Below are 15,168 nucleotides of genomic sequence, written 5' to 3' on the forward strand. Positions count from 1 at the left end.
GTAATCAAACTGGTTTGGCACTGCAGGCCAGGTTAATATCAGATAACTCAACCTCTACTATAGTAACAACGGTCAATACACCGCGATGGAATCTAGTCATGCAATCCTTTGAACAGATGATATTACAGAAGTCAACATTCTAGCCAGGCGAAAATATTTTGTAGAACAGCCCATGGCAGTTTGATTTGACTAGAGAAAAGGGCTAAATGCCCTATGCCCTATAAAACTAACCTCCTGGGGCGTCAATGCCTTGTAATTATGACTGTCACTTGTAGGATACTCCTAGTCAGAGAAACATAGCTTCCAACAGTTTAACTTAGAGGAGCAGTCTCTCTAATGACCGACTGCTCTGGACTTGATCATTTAAACAGTCCAGTTGTGGCACTGGTAATTCAGCCTTTACGAATGGGTCTAGACAGCACAGACAACACTTTCTATCTCTTAAACTTCTGATTCAATAAGTACACAAAGGCCTCTCTTTACTACAAGCTGTTCTTAGAAGGCAGGGGGCAAGATGGGTGGGGCAAGATGAGCGTCAGATAATTGAAGGTTTTCCATCACATTTCTTGGCTCTGCTGTCTTTGTGAACTACCTTTGTAGAATATATCACTTTCTAATCTGCAGATGTGTGGGAAACTTGTTAAAGCAAAAGTTTAAAACATATGTTTTTGTTTGTGTGTCTTTAGTGGGGAAGACATCCCTGATCACCAGGTTCATGTATGACAGCTTTGATAACACTTACCAGGTGAGGCCTGCTGCTACAGAGTAACATCTGCTGTTACACTCAGAGAGACATCCTACATACTGTTACACTCAGAGAGACATCCTACATACTGTTCACTCAGAGAAACATCCGCTGTTACACTCAGAGAGACATCCTACATACTTTTACACTCAGAGAGACATCCTACATACTGTTACACTCAGAGAAACATCCACTGTTACACTCAGAGAAACATCCTACATACTGTTACACTCAGAGAAACAGCCTACATACTGTTACACTCAGAGAAACATCCACTGTTACACACAGAGAAACATCCTACATACTGTTACATTCATATAAACATCCTACATACTGTTACATTCATATAAAGATCCTACACACTGCTACACTCATAGAAACTTTCTATTTACTGTTCCACTCAGAGAAACATCCACTGTTACACACAGAGAAACATCCACTGTCACACTCAGAGAAACATCCACTGTTGCTCTCAGAGACACATCCTACACACTGCTACACTCATAGAAACCGTCTTCTTACTGTTACACTACTGTTATACTGATAAACGACTCGCCCATGTAGCATGCGCGTATTCAACACCATGATGCTGCCATCTCACGTTGTCTCATGTTTTATTTCAGGCGACCATCGGAATAGACTTCCTGTCCAAAACGATGTACCTTGAAGACAGAACGGTAAGTCAAGTATTCATCGTCGGTCCCTTAGGTTCCAACTTGTATTTGTTCGGAGACTTCAAGATGCAGACAACGTTTGACTGGGGGGGGGGGCGACTGTGAACAGGTCTGTTTGAAACAAACGGGCCTAGACTTATTTACCCCCCATTTCAACCATTTAGCTCTCATTCAAATTCTCGCTGTATACCTGCCGGCATACAGTGTAACCATGGTAACATTTCCCTTGCCAGCTTCTGCTCCACATTGGGCACTGATGTCATGGTGGGGGTGGGGGTGGTTGTGGTTGTGGTGTCGGAGCAGAGGTGCTGGGGTGGGACAACAGGGCTCGGCTCTCCTGTGATTGGCTAACAGAGCAGTCACTTTGTTTAATTTAAAAGCAACTTTTCTCTTCTCCTTTCTTTCCACACATGAAACTCTATTCATTCATTGGTTGAAATGTAAGACCTTACTTGAGCGATCTGGGAGGCAAGTGAAGGCATACTATTATTATTATTTGTGTTATTTTGTTTTGATTTTTGATCCCGTCCAATGAGATCTCTCTCTCTCTCTCTCTGGATGCTATCTTATCACCTGCATGCTATCTCTACTCTCTGCCAAGCTCTTTCTCTCTCTGTCTCTCTCTCTCTCTCTTGCTCTCTATCCCTCTCTGTCAATGTGTCTGTCTCTCCCTAGCTCTCTCTCTCTCTCTGTCTGTCTCTCCCTGTCTCTGCATCTCTCTACCTCTATCTGTGTCTGTCTCTCCCTGTCTCTCTATCTGTGTCTGTCTCTCCGTGTCTCTCTATCTGTCTCTGTCTCTCCGTGTCTCTCTACCTCTGTGTTTTCCCCTGTTCCCTCATCTCTAATCCTTCCATTCCTTTTTATTCTTGATGTCTTCGTACCATTATTCCCATCATTTCTCACATCGGTTCTTGTCATTTTTCTTTTTGTTTTGCTGTTACCCCTCCTCCCTTTCCTGCTCCTCTTCCTCACTCTTCACCCTCCCTCTCCGCCTCACCCTTCCTCCTCCTCCTCCCCCACCTCTTCCTCCTGCCCCATCTCCTCCTCACACCCCTTTTCCTCTTCCTCCTCCTGCCCCATCTCCTCATCCTGCCCCTCCTCCCCCTCCTCATGCCCCTCCTCCTCCCCCTCCTCCCCCTCGTCCCCCTCCTCCTCCTCCTCCCCCTCCTCCTCCTCGTCCCCCTCGTCCCCCTCCTCCTCCTCCTCCTCCTCCTCCTCCTCCTCCCCCTCGTCCCCCTCCTCCCCCTCATCCCCCTCCTCCCCCTCCTCCCCCTCCTCCTCCTCCTCCTCCTCGTCCCCCTCCTCCTCCTCCTCCTCCACCTCCAGATCCGGCTCCAGCTCTGGGACACGGCCGGCCAGGAGCGTTTCAGGAGCCTCATCCCGAGCTACATCAGAGACTCTGCTGCCGCCGTGGTGGTGTACGACATTACAAGTGGGTGGAGACGCACACACACCCGCACTCTCTCTCTCTCTCTCTCTCTCTCTCTCTCTCTCTCTCAACACGCCTACACACACGTAAACACACCTTCACACGCGTCTACACACGCGTCAACACACCTACACACACCAGCCAGTACATGAGCTCCCCCTAGTGGCTGCGTTGGATACGGTTCGTGGCCCAGGGGGAGGCGTGGTAGCGTTGCTATGAGTCACGGTTCTGTCTCTGCGCCCCGCTGGGCCGTGAGAGGCGCCGCGCGGAACCTGGTCCCGCCCAGGGGGGGGGGGGGTACCAGCCCGGGCGGGAGGGCGTGGAGCAGAACCAGCCAAACCAACAGGGAGGGACGGCTCTCACCAGTGACTCACTATGAGGCACGGCCCGGGAGGGGCCAACGCATCACCACTTCCTGTCACTGAGCAGCCTTCTCCTTCTTCTCTCCTCCTCCTCCTCCTCCTTCTTCTCTCCTCCTCCTCCTCCTCCTCCTCCTCCTACTTCTCTCCTCCTCCCTCTCCTTCTTCTCTCCTCCTCCTACTCCGCCCTCTTCTTCTCTCCTCCTCCTCTATCTCCTTCTTCTCTCCTCCTCCTCCTCCTCCCTCTCCTTCCTCTATTCTCCTCCTCCTCCGTCCCCTCCTCCTCCTCCTCCTCCTCCTCCTCCTCCTCCTCTCCTCCACCCTCTCCTTCTTCCCTCCTCCTCCTCCTCCTCCTCCTTCTCCTTCTTCTCTCCTCCTCCTCCTCCTCCTCCTCCTCCTCCTCCTTCTCCTCTCCTCCTCCTCCTCCTCCTCCTCCTCCTCCTCCTCCTCCTAGACGTCAACTCTTTCCAGCAGACCACAAAGTGGATTGATGATGTCAGAACCGAGAGGGGAAGTGATGTCATCATCATGCTGGTCGGAAACAAGACGGATCTGGCCGACAAACGGTAAACCCTTCCTCCTCCTCCCACTCCTCCTCCTCCCCAAGGGAGATCACTTATTAAGTCATTGATTATTGTTCCTGTGGATTGATCAATACCCTCTTCCTATAACCTCTGTGGGAGAATCACACACACACACACACACACACACACACACACACACACACACACACACACACACACACACACACACACACACACACACACACACACACACACACACACACACTGTACATACACAGGGCCAGTTGTTTGTACCTATATATGTGGTGACTTCTGTGTTAATCAATATGTGTATGTACCTATGTGTATGTACCTATGTTGTGCGCTGACCGATTTGTCCACCAGGCAAGTGTCAATAGAGGAGGGCGAGAGGAAAGCCAAGGAGCTAAATGTAATGTTTATAGAGACTAGCGCCAAGGCAGGCTACAACGTCAAGCAGGTAAGAGAGACACACGTCAAGAGAGAGTTGTGCTCTGACCTCCTGCTGCGGTTCGACCCCTGACCTCCTCTGAAGGTCACCCGTCACCATGACAACCAGGTCACCATCGATCAGAGCCTGTACAACTATTTGGTAACGCCATGAAATAAGGGTACAGTTAATTGATTAACAATGGTGTTCACGTAAAGTAAGGTATTAGTTTATGCATTATTGAGTAGATCAACGGTTTACCCTAAGCCTTACTTATTAAATGATGTATTAATGAATACCTTAGTAAAAATGAACACCATAAGTGATTACTAGACCATTAGTTGATGGTTATCATTGTTAGTTAATGCTTATTACTGCATTAGCCAATGTTAATTAATGGTTAATTATTGTTCCTCTATTTAGTGTTACTAGCTATTTAAATGTCCACTGTGGACGAACATGGCTTAGTAGAGAGTCTGTTCTCTGCTTAGAAGGCTCTGTTTCACCTCCAGGTGACTCGTTGATCGTTGATCAGCCATCTACCCATTTGTGACATAACAAGTGGGCGTGGCCACTCGGCTGGAGCTCCAGGTCCGGGGGTCAGGGGTCACTGACCCTGCAGGAAGGAGCACAACTCGACCGCCTCTGTTAACACACTCACCTTGTACCCTTTGTGTGTGTGTGTGTGTGTGTGTGTGTGTGTGTGTGTGTGTGTGTGTGTGTGTGTGTGTGTGTGTGTGTGTGTGTGTGTGTGTGTGTGTGTGTGTGTGTGTGTGTGTGTGTGCGCGCTCGTGGCCTTGCAGACAGATAACGACAGAGGAGGGCGAGCAAAAAGCGAAAGACATGAATGTTCTGTTTATTGAAACAAGTGCAAAGACAGGCTACAATGTCAAACAGGTAGCGTGCGTGTGTGTGTGTGTGTGCGAGTGTGTGTGTAGCCTGCTTCCATTGTGCATGTGGGCCTTGATGTGCTTCTTCGTGTGTGTGTTTGGGGGAGATTGATTATCAAAACTCGCAACCTGCTACAAATCGGCTCCTGTTGAGTGACATTTCAGAGCAGTGAGAGTTGGAAGCTAATTACCCCCTTGCCCACCCTCATCTGATCGATTGATTAATTGATCGAGTGATTGATTGCTTAATGTGTTGCTGCAGTGAAAATCAGCATGAAATCACATCCAGGTTAAAGGTCATCCTCTGCTTGTGTTATAATTGGCTCACGCCTGATCTATACTTCTCCTGTAGCATGTCCAGAGCTGTGCTCTAGTGTAGACATCTGTGTACTTCTACCTACATGCTAGGGCTCTACGGTATGGACTAAAATGTATATCACGGTATTATATCACGGTTTGTTAATTTTTATCTTATAATTTCGATATAAATGCTTCTGAAGTGGTAAAATACTGGTTAGGCAGCAAAACTGCATAAAACAAATGCAAAATATTTTCTCAAATTACTTCCATCCCTGAAAACACTAATGTTTAATGATATGGATTTCTTTCTCCACTTGCTCGCGGACCTTGCCGTATAGTTTTGGCATCTCAATTTGGCGTACCCGGGGTCGAGTGTTTGGACCATCTCTTTAAAGCCCTTTCTAGCAACATTTTGAAAGGGAACCTTGTCTTTACACAGGTAAACAGCTGGCTTTTTTTTGTCATAAGGACTGGCTTTGAAAAAATCCCTGCGAAAGCGATGTCTGAGATGCAGAGACAGCTTCACGCTACCAGCGTCTGTCTCGTACGGTGCGGAATGAGAGCTCGTGAAGGGACAATTGCGCAAGCACACAGGCGCCAAGCAAGCCCGCCTGTGTGATTGCGGAATAGCGCAATCACAGAAGGCTGAGAAGGCAGCCTTCAGATTTTGACAGCCTGAGAAGGCTGTCAAAATCTGAGAAGGCGGTCAAAATCTGTCCCTTGGAAAAGTAACGTTACGCCGCATCGAAAAAGGAACTTCGTTTCGTTACCATATTTTCAGTAGTTGTGCGTAACTTTACTTTTTACGTGAAAAATGTGTTACGTTACTTTATGAACGCGTTACTTACCTTGCAACGCGTGAGACACATCACTGAGTACCGGTCACACCGGTCTCATGGTAACGTCCAAATCCATACCGTAGCGCAAATTCACACTGGTGTACTTTCTATACCGTTTATACCGTACACCCTTACTACATGCTAATACATACTGCGGACGTGCTGCTGGGGAAGTATACACCAGCCCTAAGGCAACATGGTTTGAATCATCCTCCATCAATCATCCCACCACACTGCCTTCTGGGATGCGAGGTCGCACAACCTCGTATCCCAACAGCAGAGTGCGTAGGTCAGAGGTCGGGGCCTTGCCTTACTACGGCCTTCGCTCTGCTCTCCGGCACGAGGTCACTGGGATGCGGGTTCAAGGCTGCCTCGACTCATTAGCTACACTGCCAGTAGAGCTCTGCTGGGGTTTGGAGACGTAAAGCTGTGATTGAGTCTGATGGGCCGTGTTTTTTACTGTCTACTTCCTGCTTCCTGCTCCCCCCCCCCCCCCCCCCCCCCTCAGCTGTTCAGACGCGTGGCAGCCGCTCTGCCCGGGATGGACGCCACTCAGGACAAGAGCAGAGAAGACAGTATCCTTCTGACCACACTGCCCCCTGGTGGGCGGATACAGGCGCTTCACCTTTTAGTTAATGTCGGGAAAGTAGCAGCAAAAAGTCGATGTTTTCAAATCGAATGTGTTTAACTCTTGTAAACTGAATTTCCCCAAACTTGAATTCCCAGGTGTGAACTTGCTTGTAGACACTACGTTATTCTATACTTTAGACCTTATTACTGTCCATCAAGTGTGCGAAGGGGAACTGCTTTTATCTATTTTATGTTCGTCCACCACCCGGCTGTCAATCAACACAGATGTGACATCATCCTTCTTCTTTTATTTAAATCACTACCCGGTTATTAATCAGACGCTTCAATCCAAAGACACTTCAAGGGGATTCTGATGCGTGTTATAAAGGGGAAGGTAGGGGTTAGGGGTCGACTTTCTCTAGGACGCCTACAGGTCAGACTTACAGCAGACGATTTGACGAGATTTAGAGATAGGGGTGTGGCTCCAGACCAGGGGGTTGTGGGTTCGAAACCCCTGTCTTCAAAGCAACATTGTGTCGGTTTGTATATCGTTTTTTTCCTCAACCGCCGCCCCTCCTCAGTGATTGACATCAAGCTGGAGAAGCCACCCGATCAGCCAGTCAGCGAGGGAGGCTGCGCGTGCTAAGCCCCGCCCCTGGATCCTTCCAAACTGCTCCGATGTCTTCTTAAAGCCTGTCTTTATCTCTCTCTCTCCTGCTCTTCACCCCTCAACCCCCCCAAGACTGACCCATGACACTACACCTGGTGTTCCCCGGCGAGATCACACCTTCATGTTGTTAAGTGTTAGCCACGCCCACTTTGGATTGACCAATGGATGGTCACCTGGATGACTTTATGCAATGCTTCGGAAATGAGTGTTTACAATATGTGAGCCCCGCCCCCTTTACATTGGCCGCGTTAGACGGGCTTAGAGGCGGAGAAGGTGCGACGTGTCGTTTGAGTGACACTGAGCTTCCTGTAGGCTCGCTTCACAAGACGATCAAAACGTTAGGCATCACAAGTCACTCGATTTGGTGTGTGCTTATGTTAAGCTAAAGTAACGAAATCACAGTACGTATACACAAAACGCTGTGACCTTGTTTGTGCCGACAACTCATTACTGCAAACAATATTTGTTTCCATACTTATTTTGTAGCGTGTAAGACGAGTAAGACGAAATAGAAGGTGATGGAGGATGGCTGTCCGTCCAGTGCTCAGACGTAGGTTAGGGTGGGGGTGATATGGTCTCCCTATGAGACGGCAGCTCCTCTCTGCTACGCCCTGATGACTCACCCAGTCACACCCCAGCAATGCTGCAACACACTCACACACTCAAACACACAACTTCCCCCCAAACACAGAGCTAGACAACTCCCCCCCTACACATACACACACACACAAACACACACAGACAGAACAGAACACACAACAAAGAAGAGGGAAATATAAGGTTATCTCCTCATAGATAGGTAAAGTAAAACTGCACCTTGGCTGCCATTTTCTACATATATTTTCTCTTTTTTTTCAAAACTATCCCTTTTTTCTAAAGACGAGGGTAAAGTTGTACGACTAGGGTGTAAGGAGGATGTTTCACAGTAAGAGTCCTAATGAGAGCCGAGGCCAAGGTAAAGGTAGAGATCATGTGTGAGTAGAGTACTCTAGTTCGGTCCTGTTTGCTATAGAGCTGTATGAACACATCAAAAATCGTTTGTTTTGTTTGGATTTGTTTTGAATATATTTTTGTTAGTGATTATACTACACATTGTATTTAATCCATAATGACTTGTAATATTTATTTCTACTGGTTTCCTTTTCTTTTCTTTTTTTTATGGCTGTTAATATTTTTCTCGGTGGATCCTAAAGGATTTACTAAATTCTGTAATCCCGCTCTAATCCAGTGGCGGCCGCCGGCCATGTACCGCCACTGCGTCGCCTCCATCAAGGCTGGAAATACACACTGCAATGTGTAGGAAATAATTTCGGTAGCTTCTTTGATTCATTTAGTCCTTTAATGTTTCTGTCTGTAATGGTTTTAAATTGAAATAAAAAACATAAGCACATTTGTCATTGCTGCTGAACTGAATCCGTGTCTGGGACTTGTTTACATCTTGACTGTTATAATAACGCTTATGACAAGTAAAATGTGTTGTTTTTAACATGTTTAAAACTATATAAGTAAAGTCATGTCTGACTTGCACCTGTTTAACAAACCTCCCTGGACCAACCAGACCATCGTAACCCTAACCAGACCATCGTATAACCATAACCATAACCCTAACAAAGGTAAAGGTGAACGTCCACCAACAGAAGCTCTATCGGCGGTCCTGCCGCATCGATGAAGGAGGGTGTGTGTTACCATGACAACCGCTCACGAAGAGTCCTTAGCAACCAAACTGAAAGCCGTCGCTCTGACCATCTGAACCGTCCGTCAAGTGAAAGTTAACGTTGTTCAACTTTGTTGGATGATTGTGTTATAGATGGTAGTTTATGTTTTAAACGCCTGGTCAGAATGGGTATCGACTACTACGCCATATTGGAAATTAACAGAAACGCAACAGACGCGGATATCAAGAAGTCGTAAGTAGTATTTGTTTTTGTGGTATTCATCCTTCTGATCCGTCCAACTGATATCCCTGTGTGCGTCGTAGTATTGATCTGGTCATATTGTATTGATCTGGTATGCGTCTCGTTGATTTATTCAGGTATAGGCGTCTGGCTTTGAAGAACCATCCGAGCCGCCGACCGGACTACTTCGATGTCTTCCGGGACCTGGCGGAGGCTTACGACGTGCTGAGCGACCGTACGAAGTTTACGCATTCGTTATGTACTTCCGGTGCTATTATAGGCCTACACATTAATGTCCTTTAATCATATTACATTTTTCAATGTTGCATTTGATTATCTTCTGCAGCCTTGGCCTGAATATAGAAATAAACATCAAATCAAATGTACATGTGATGTAAAGCATTACATCACATGTACACATTTAATGCTTATTTTCATTCTTTGGCATTGAATCAAACACGTGGAATATTAATCTCTGTCTCCTCTTTTATTAGACTATGCTTGTCTTTTCAAAAAATCAGGTCTTTACATAAACTTTGCTTTAGTTTCCCTCCTCATAGTAAACTTTGTTCTGCCTGTGATTCGTGTTTCTCCCCCAGTGAGGAAGAAAGCGACGTACGACAAGTTCGGGGAGGAGGGGCTAAAAGGGGGCGTTCCCCAGGAGTTCGTGGGGAACGGGGCGTGGTCCGCTCCGTACGTCTTCCACGAGAACCCCAGCAAAACCTTCCGGCTCTTCTTCGGTGGCGACAACCCGTTCGCTGGTAGGAGACACACTCAGACAACAAGCACCACACCCACAGTATGTGGTTGTCTTGTTGTCTTGTGAAGTACTTTCTAAGGCCCATACAGCATTAATGGCATCTAGTAGCAATATTATCAATAACACTACAGCCCAAATGAAGCGTCCCCTTGTCTCCATGTCTCCTTGTCTCCTTGTCTCCTTGTCTCCATGTCTCCATGTCCCCTTGTCTCCATGTCCCCTTGTCTCCATGTCCCCTTGTCCCCTTATCTCCTTGTCCCCTTGTCTCCTTTTCTCCCTGTCTCCCTGAACCATGTGTGGCGGGGTCCAGACTTCTCCGTGGGGGCCGAGGACGGGTCCGGGGGGGTCCCCAGCCAAGAGAGGAGGAGCCAGGACGGCCCGATAGAACGCGACCTCAGCCTGACCCTGGACGACCTCTACCACGGCTGCACCAAGAAGATCAAGATCTCCCGCAGGGTGACCGCCGCGCGCACACGCTCCCACCGTCGCTCCCGGAGACCAATTAACTCCTCGTTAATGCGTTCATCTCATTCATCCGAGTGTGGGTAGACTGCGGTGTCGGCTTTATTTCTGTTTTGCTGAGTCATGCGAGGTACGGGCAGGTTCCTCTGCATCGCGACCTCCACCAGGCCTCGTTCCAACGTGGAGCCCAGCTGAGATACAGCACCCCCCACGTCCCCCCGTCATTCTGCTCACACACTGGGGCACCCCAGAGCTCATTCAGCGCCCCCTGATCGTCTCAGATGCACAAGTTATAAGATATAAGATGAGTTATTAGAAGGTATAGGACTCCTCTTGTATCGATGTAGGGTTCAGGTCTATATCAGGTTGTGATTTGGGTCCAGGATCCGTACACTGAAGACCCACTCTGGTGGGTGGCACTAGGGTTGGCTGCTCTAAGCCCGTCGTGTTCCGTTCTGAAGCGACCGTCTGAAGACTAAACGCTCCTCGTTCCGGGTCCAGGTGATGAACGAGGACGGCTACACCTCCAGCATCAAGGAGAAGATCCTCAGCATCGCTGTGAAGCCCGGCTGGAACGAGGGAACCCGGGTCACCTTCCCCGAGGAGGGAGACCAGGTGAGACCTGATATAAGTGGACCAGGTGAGTCCTGATATAAGCAGACCAGGTGAGTCCTGATATAAGGAGACCAGGTGAGACCTGATATAAGGGGACCAGGTGAGTCCTGATATAAGGACACCAGGTGAGTCCTGATATAAGTGGACCAGGTGAGTCCTGATATAAACAGACCAGGTGAGTCCTGATATAAGGGGACCAGGTGAGTCCTGATATAAGCAGACCAGGTGAGTCCTGATATAAGGGGACCAGGTGAGTCTAGATATAAGTGGACCAGGTGAGTCCTGATATAAGGGGACCAGGTGAGTCCTGATATAAGGGGACCAGGTGAGTCCTGATATAAGCGGACCAGGTGAGTCCTGATATAAGCGGACCAGGTGAGTCCTGATATAAGGGGACCAGGTGAGTCTAGATATAAGTGGACCAGGTGAGTCCTGATATAAGGGGACCAGGTGAGTCCTGATATAAGCAGACCAGGTGAGTTCTGATATAAGGGGACCAGGTGAGTCCTGATATAAGGGGACTAGGTGAGTCCTGATATAAGGGGACCAGGTGAGCTCTGCTTCATAAGGAGGACAGGTGAGACGTCTGCTAGAGATATGAGAAGGTGAGGTGTCTGCATGAATTTGGTGCACAGCAATAATGATAAACATAGTAAAGGAACATGAATATGAAATATAAAGAAAAAAAGGAAACGGCAAGTACTGTAGGTCAAGTATAAAATATGAACATTTACCATAAGAACTGTACATTTTGTGCCGTAGTGTGAAAAACATGGAGCGTGGAATGTGCAGATGTTCACACAGCATGAAGTATGGAACACGTTTATGCAACATATATGTGGGGCCAAGGGTAGGCAAGGCAAGGCAACTTCATTTATATAGCACTTGTCATACACAAGGCAGACTCAAAGTGCTTCACATATAAACATTGTCATAGATAAGTAAAAGAAAACATATGCAAAGAAATGAGTAAAATAGAAAGTGCAATGTATTTAAGATCAAATCAACAGTCTCTCTGGTATCCGCGTCGGGACTCCAACCCGACCTAAAGGAACTTGGTACTTTCTCTGGGGCTCCAACCCGGATTCTAGTAACTCTAATCACGAACCAAAGGCCTTATTCTGGGACTCCAACCCAGACAGACGTCGGGACTCTAACCCAGACAGATCTCGGGTCTTTCTCTGGGACTCCAATCCGACCTAAGGACCTTGGTCCTTTCTCTGGGACTCCAACCCAGATTCTAGGACTCTAACCCAAACAGAACTTGGGTCTCAAACCCTTATCCTTTCTCTCTGGTATCAGATCATGTATCTTTCTGGTAAAAATAGAAAATAAAGGGAAAGTTGAAAAGGCATTTTAGTAAAATAAAGGCAAAGTAAATAAAAAAAAAAAGGCTTTTTAGAAATTGCAATGTATTTAAGATTTAGAAGAAAGCTAAAGCAAACATAAAAGTCTTCAACCTTGTTTTAGGGGTGCTCAGAGTTGGGGCAAGTCTTAAATCCTCAGGGAGTTTATTCCAGCTATTTGTTGCATAGTAACTAAATCCTGCTTTCCCATGTTTCGTGTTTACTCTGGGGAGAATTAACAGATTGGTCTCAGAAGATCTAGAAGGCTTATGTAGTGGAAGCATATCAGTTAAATATTTTGGGCCTAAACCATGTAGGGATTTATAGGTTAGCAACATGATTTTAAAATCAATTCTCTGACCTACAGGAAGCCAATGTAACGATTTAAGAATTGGTGTAATGTGTTCAAATTCTTTGGTCTTTGTTAAAACTCTAGCAGCAGCATTCTGAACAAGCTGAATCTTCCTTAGAGTTTGTTTTGGGAGACCTGTAAGGAGACCATTGCAGTAATCAAGCTTACTAGTGATAAAGGCAGGCATGTACAAGTTTTCCGTGGACATGAGCCCTCTAAGTCTTGCTACATTTTTAAGGTGATAATATGCAGATTTTGTGACTGATTTGATGTGACTGTCGAAATGTAAATCAGAATCCATGATAACCCCTCGATTTCTGGCTTTGATTGAGGTTTTCAGGGACAGAGAGTGAAGGTGTTACAATACAATTATCTCTGTTTTGTCCTCATTTAGCTGAAGGAAATTTCGGCACATCCAGTCTTTCACTTGCTCAATGCACTGGCACAGCAGATCTATGGGCCGATAGTCATTTGGTGATAGCGATACATAGATTTGCGTGTCATCAGCATAGCAATGATGGTCAATATTGTTATTTTGCATGATTTGCCCTAGTGGGAGCTTGTAGATGTTGAATAAAGAGGGTCCTAAGATCGAACCTTGTGGGACTCCACACATCACGTTGGTTGATTCTGATATAAAGTCGCCAATGGAAACAAAGTAGTTCCTGTTTTGTAGGTAGGATCTGAACCAATTTAAGACTGTGCCTGAAAACCCCACCCAGTTTTCTAACCTGTCAAAAAGTATTGTATGGTCTTCCTGTGTATTTGTCTGAGTTAGCTCAGCAAACTCACCCATCGGCACTGTATCCTGGAGAAGTCCTTTGCATTTTTCTAATGCTGCTAGTCTCGTTTCAAATAAAGCCACTGTCTGTCGCAGTTTGGTGCAGTCTGTGCATTTCCCAGTCTCCGTGCCTGAGATATCCGAGTACAGAGGCATGTTGGCGATAGGAAAGTCCAAGGCTTTTGCTGCGGTCTGATCCGGGAGTCATAAAAAGTGCCAAAATGTATTGTTGAATCGAGGAATGGAGGACGACGGAAACAAACGATACATCGTTAAGTATTATGATCATGAAATAGAATAAAATAAAGTAGATCTGAACGATGAATTAAGTATTTTTTTCCAATGCCTAGCGGAGCTTCGGGAAACATGACCTCTCTCTCTGCTGCCTCTTAACTAAGAGTATAGAATATAGTACCGGTAGTTGCAATTATAGTATGAGGATCATGGTTATCATGCAAATCAGGACCGTTTGAATGTCTCCCCCCTGCAGGGACCAAACTGTGTTCCTGCGGACATCGTGTTCATAGTGCGACAGAAGCCCCATCCCTGGTTTACAAGACAGCGTGACAACCTGGTTTACAAGGCCTCTATCTCTCTTGAGATGGTGAGTTACACCTGGTATACGAGGTCCCCTCAGTCGATGGTCCTTCAGGCCTCCAGCTGCTGAAGCTCTGACACGCTGCTGGTGTTTCCTCCTCCAGGCCCTGACAGGGTTCTCAGTCGACGTGGAGACACTAGATGGCAGGCTCGTCAACATTCCCGTCAACGACATCGTGCAGTGAGTAAAGCCAGACTCTGGCTTCATCTCGAAGCAGCCCTCCCACCTCCCAGCTAGAGCCTGTGGAGCCTGACTGTGTGTCTGTGTTGCAGCCCCGGGTACAGCAAGCTGGTCCCGGCCGAGGGGATGCCCCTCTCCCAGTACCCGGGACTCCGAGGGGACCTCATCCTCACCTTCGACACCCAGTTCCCCCCGAAGCTCTCCCCGGAGAGCAAGCGACTGATCAAACACGCCCTGTCAATCTGAGAACTGTACCACCAGCAACACAAATAGTCCTGAACAATGTGACCAGTACGAACACTACGAACATCGCTAACATTACGAACATTACGGACAGTAATACCACCAAAATGAACATGACAAACAACGCCAACACGATGAACAATGGAGACGATTGAGACAATGCTCGCAAACAATACCAACATTGCAAACGATGCAAACTACATGAGGGATGCAAACGACAGCAATGATACTCAGAGAACGATAAACATTAACATTTACATCGCTGTAAAGTTACATCTGTGTTACAACATTTTGAAGTTTTTGATAAACGTTTATTTCCTCTTTCAGTGTACGTGTCTCTCTTCAGCTCAAGTGAGTTAAAATAATCAAGTCAAAATATTGAATACAGAATTCATCACATGTTAAATGAATGTTTGCACAAGTATGCCTGTACGTTAATTTATTGTGGTTTCAATCTCGTCGCCCTGACCTTTCCCCACCAGGCTGAC

The 15,168-nt window shown here is 46.9% G+C and overlaps 2 protein-coding genes across 3 annotated transcripts in view; both read left to right on the top strand.

Moving 5' to 3' along the window:
• Nucleotides 1–8,861, top strand: part of LOC115546667 (ras-related protein Rab-6A) — a 9,711-nt gene extending 850 nt beyond the window's left edge. The window contains exons 2-8 of one of the 2 annotated variants that reach the window (XM_030360304.1): nt 687–745; nt 1,369–1,422; nt 2,746–2,851; nt 3,662–3,773; nt 4,983–5,076; nt 6,717–6,783; nt 7,360–8,861. In XM_030360304.1, coding sequence (XP_030216164.1) covers nt 687–745; nt 1,369–1,422; nt 2,746–2,851; nt 3,662–3,773; nt 4,983–5,076; nt 6,717–6,783; nt 7,360–7,424 — 557 coding nt within the window. In that variant the 3' untranslated portion in view covers nt 7,425–8,861. Of the gene's footprint in view, nt 1–686; nt 746–1,368; nt 1,423–2,745; nt 2,852–3,661; nt 3,774–4,115; nt 4,210–4,982; nt 5,077–6,716; nt 6,784–7,359 lie in introns of both variants that reach the window. The other variant, XM_030360303.1, reaches the window with a different exon arrangement.
• Nucleotides 8,861–15,006, top strand: dnajb13 (DnaJ heat shock protein family (Hsp40) member B13). Its single transcript, XM_030360301.1, has 8 exons — nt 8,861–9,355; nt 9,481–9,578; nt 9,943–10,104; nt 10,414–10,559; nt 11,067–11,180; nt 14,150–14,263; nt 14,361–14,437; nt 14,530–15,006. Exons 1-8 carry the CDS (start codon nt 9,288–9,290, stop codon nt 14,681–14,683), a joined length of 933 nt encoding a protein of 310 aa, XP_030216161.1. The 5' UTR covers nt 8,861–9,287; the 3' UTR covers nt 14,684–15,006.
• The last annotated feature ends 162 nt before the right edge of the window (nt 15,007–15,168 follow it).

The sequence above is a fragment of the Gadus morhua genome, chromosome 7, assembly GCF_902167405.1.
Source record: "Gadus morhua chromosome 7, gadMor3.0, whole genome shotgun sequence".
Taxonomy (NCBI): domain Eukaryota; kingdom Metazoa; phylum Chordata; class Actinopteri; order Gadiformes; family Gadidae; genus Gadus; species Gadus morhua.

Bases quoted from the DNA above. Each gene is read 5' to 3' on its own strand.
- dnajb13 (XM_030360301.1), top strand. From the start codon at position 9,288: ATGGGTATCGACTACTACGCCATATTGGAAATTAACAGAAACGCAACA. The intron at 10,105-10,413 runs GTAGGAGACACA...GGCGGGGTCCAG, and splicing joins TGGCGACAACCCGTTCGCTG to ACTTCTCCGTGGGGGCCGAG. The intron at 10,560-11,066 runs GTGACCGCCGCG...TTCCGGGTCCAG, and splicing joins AGATCAAGATCTCCCGCAGG to GTGATGAACGAGGACGGCTA.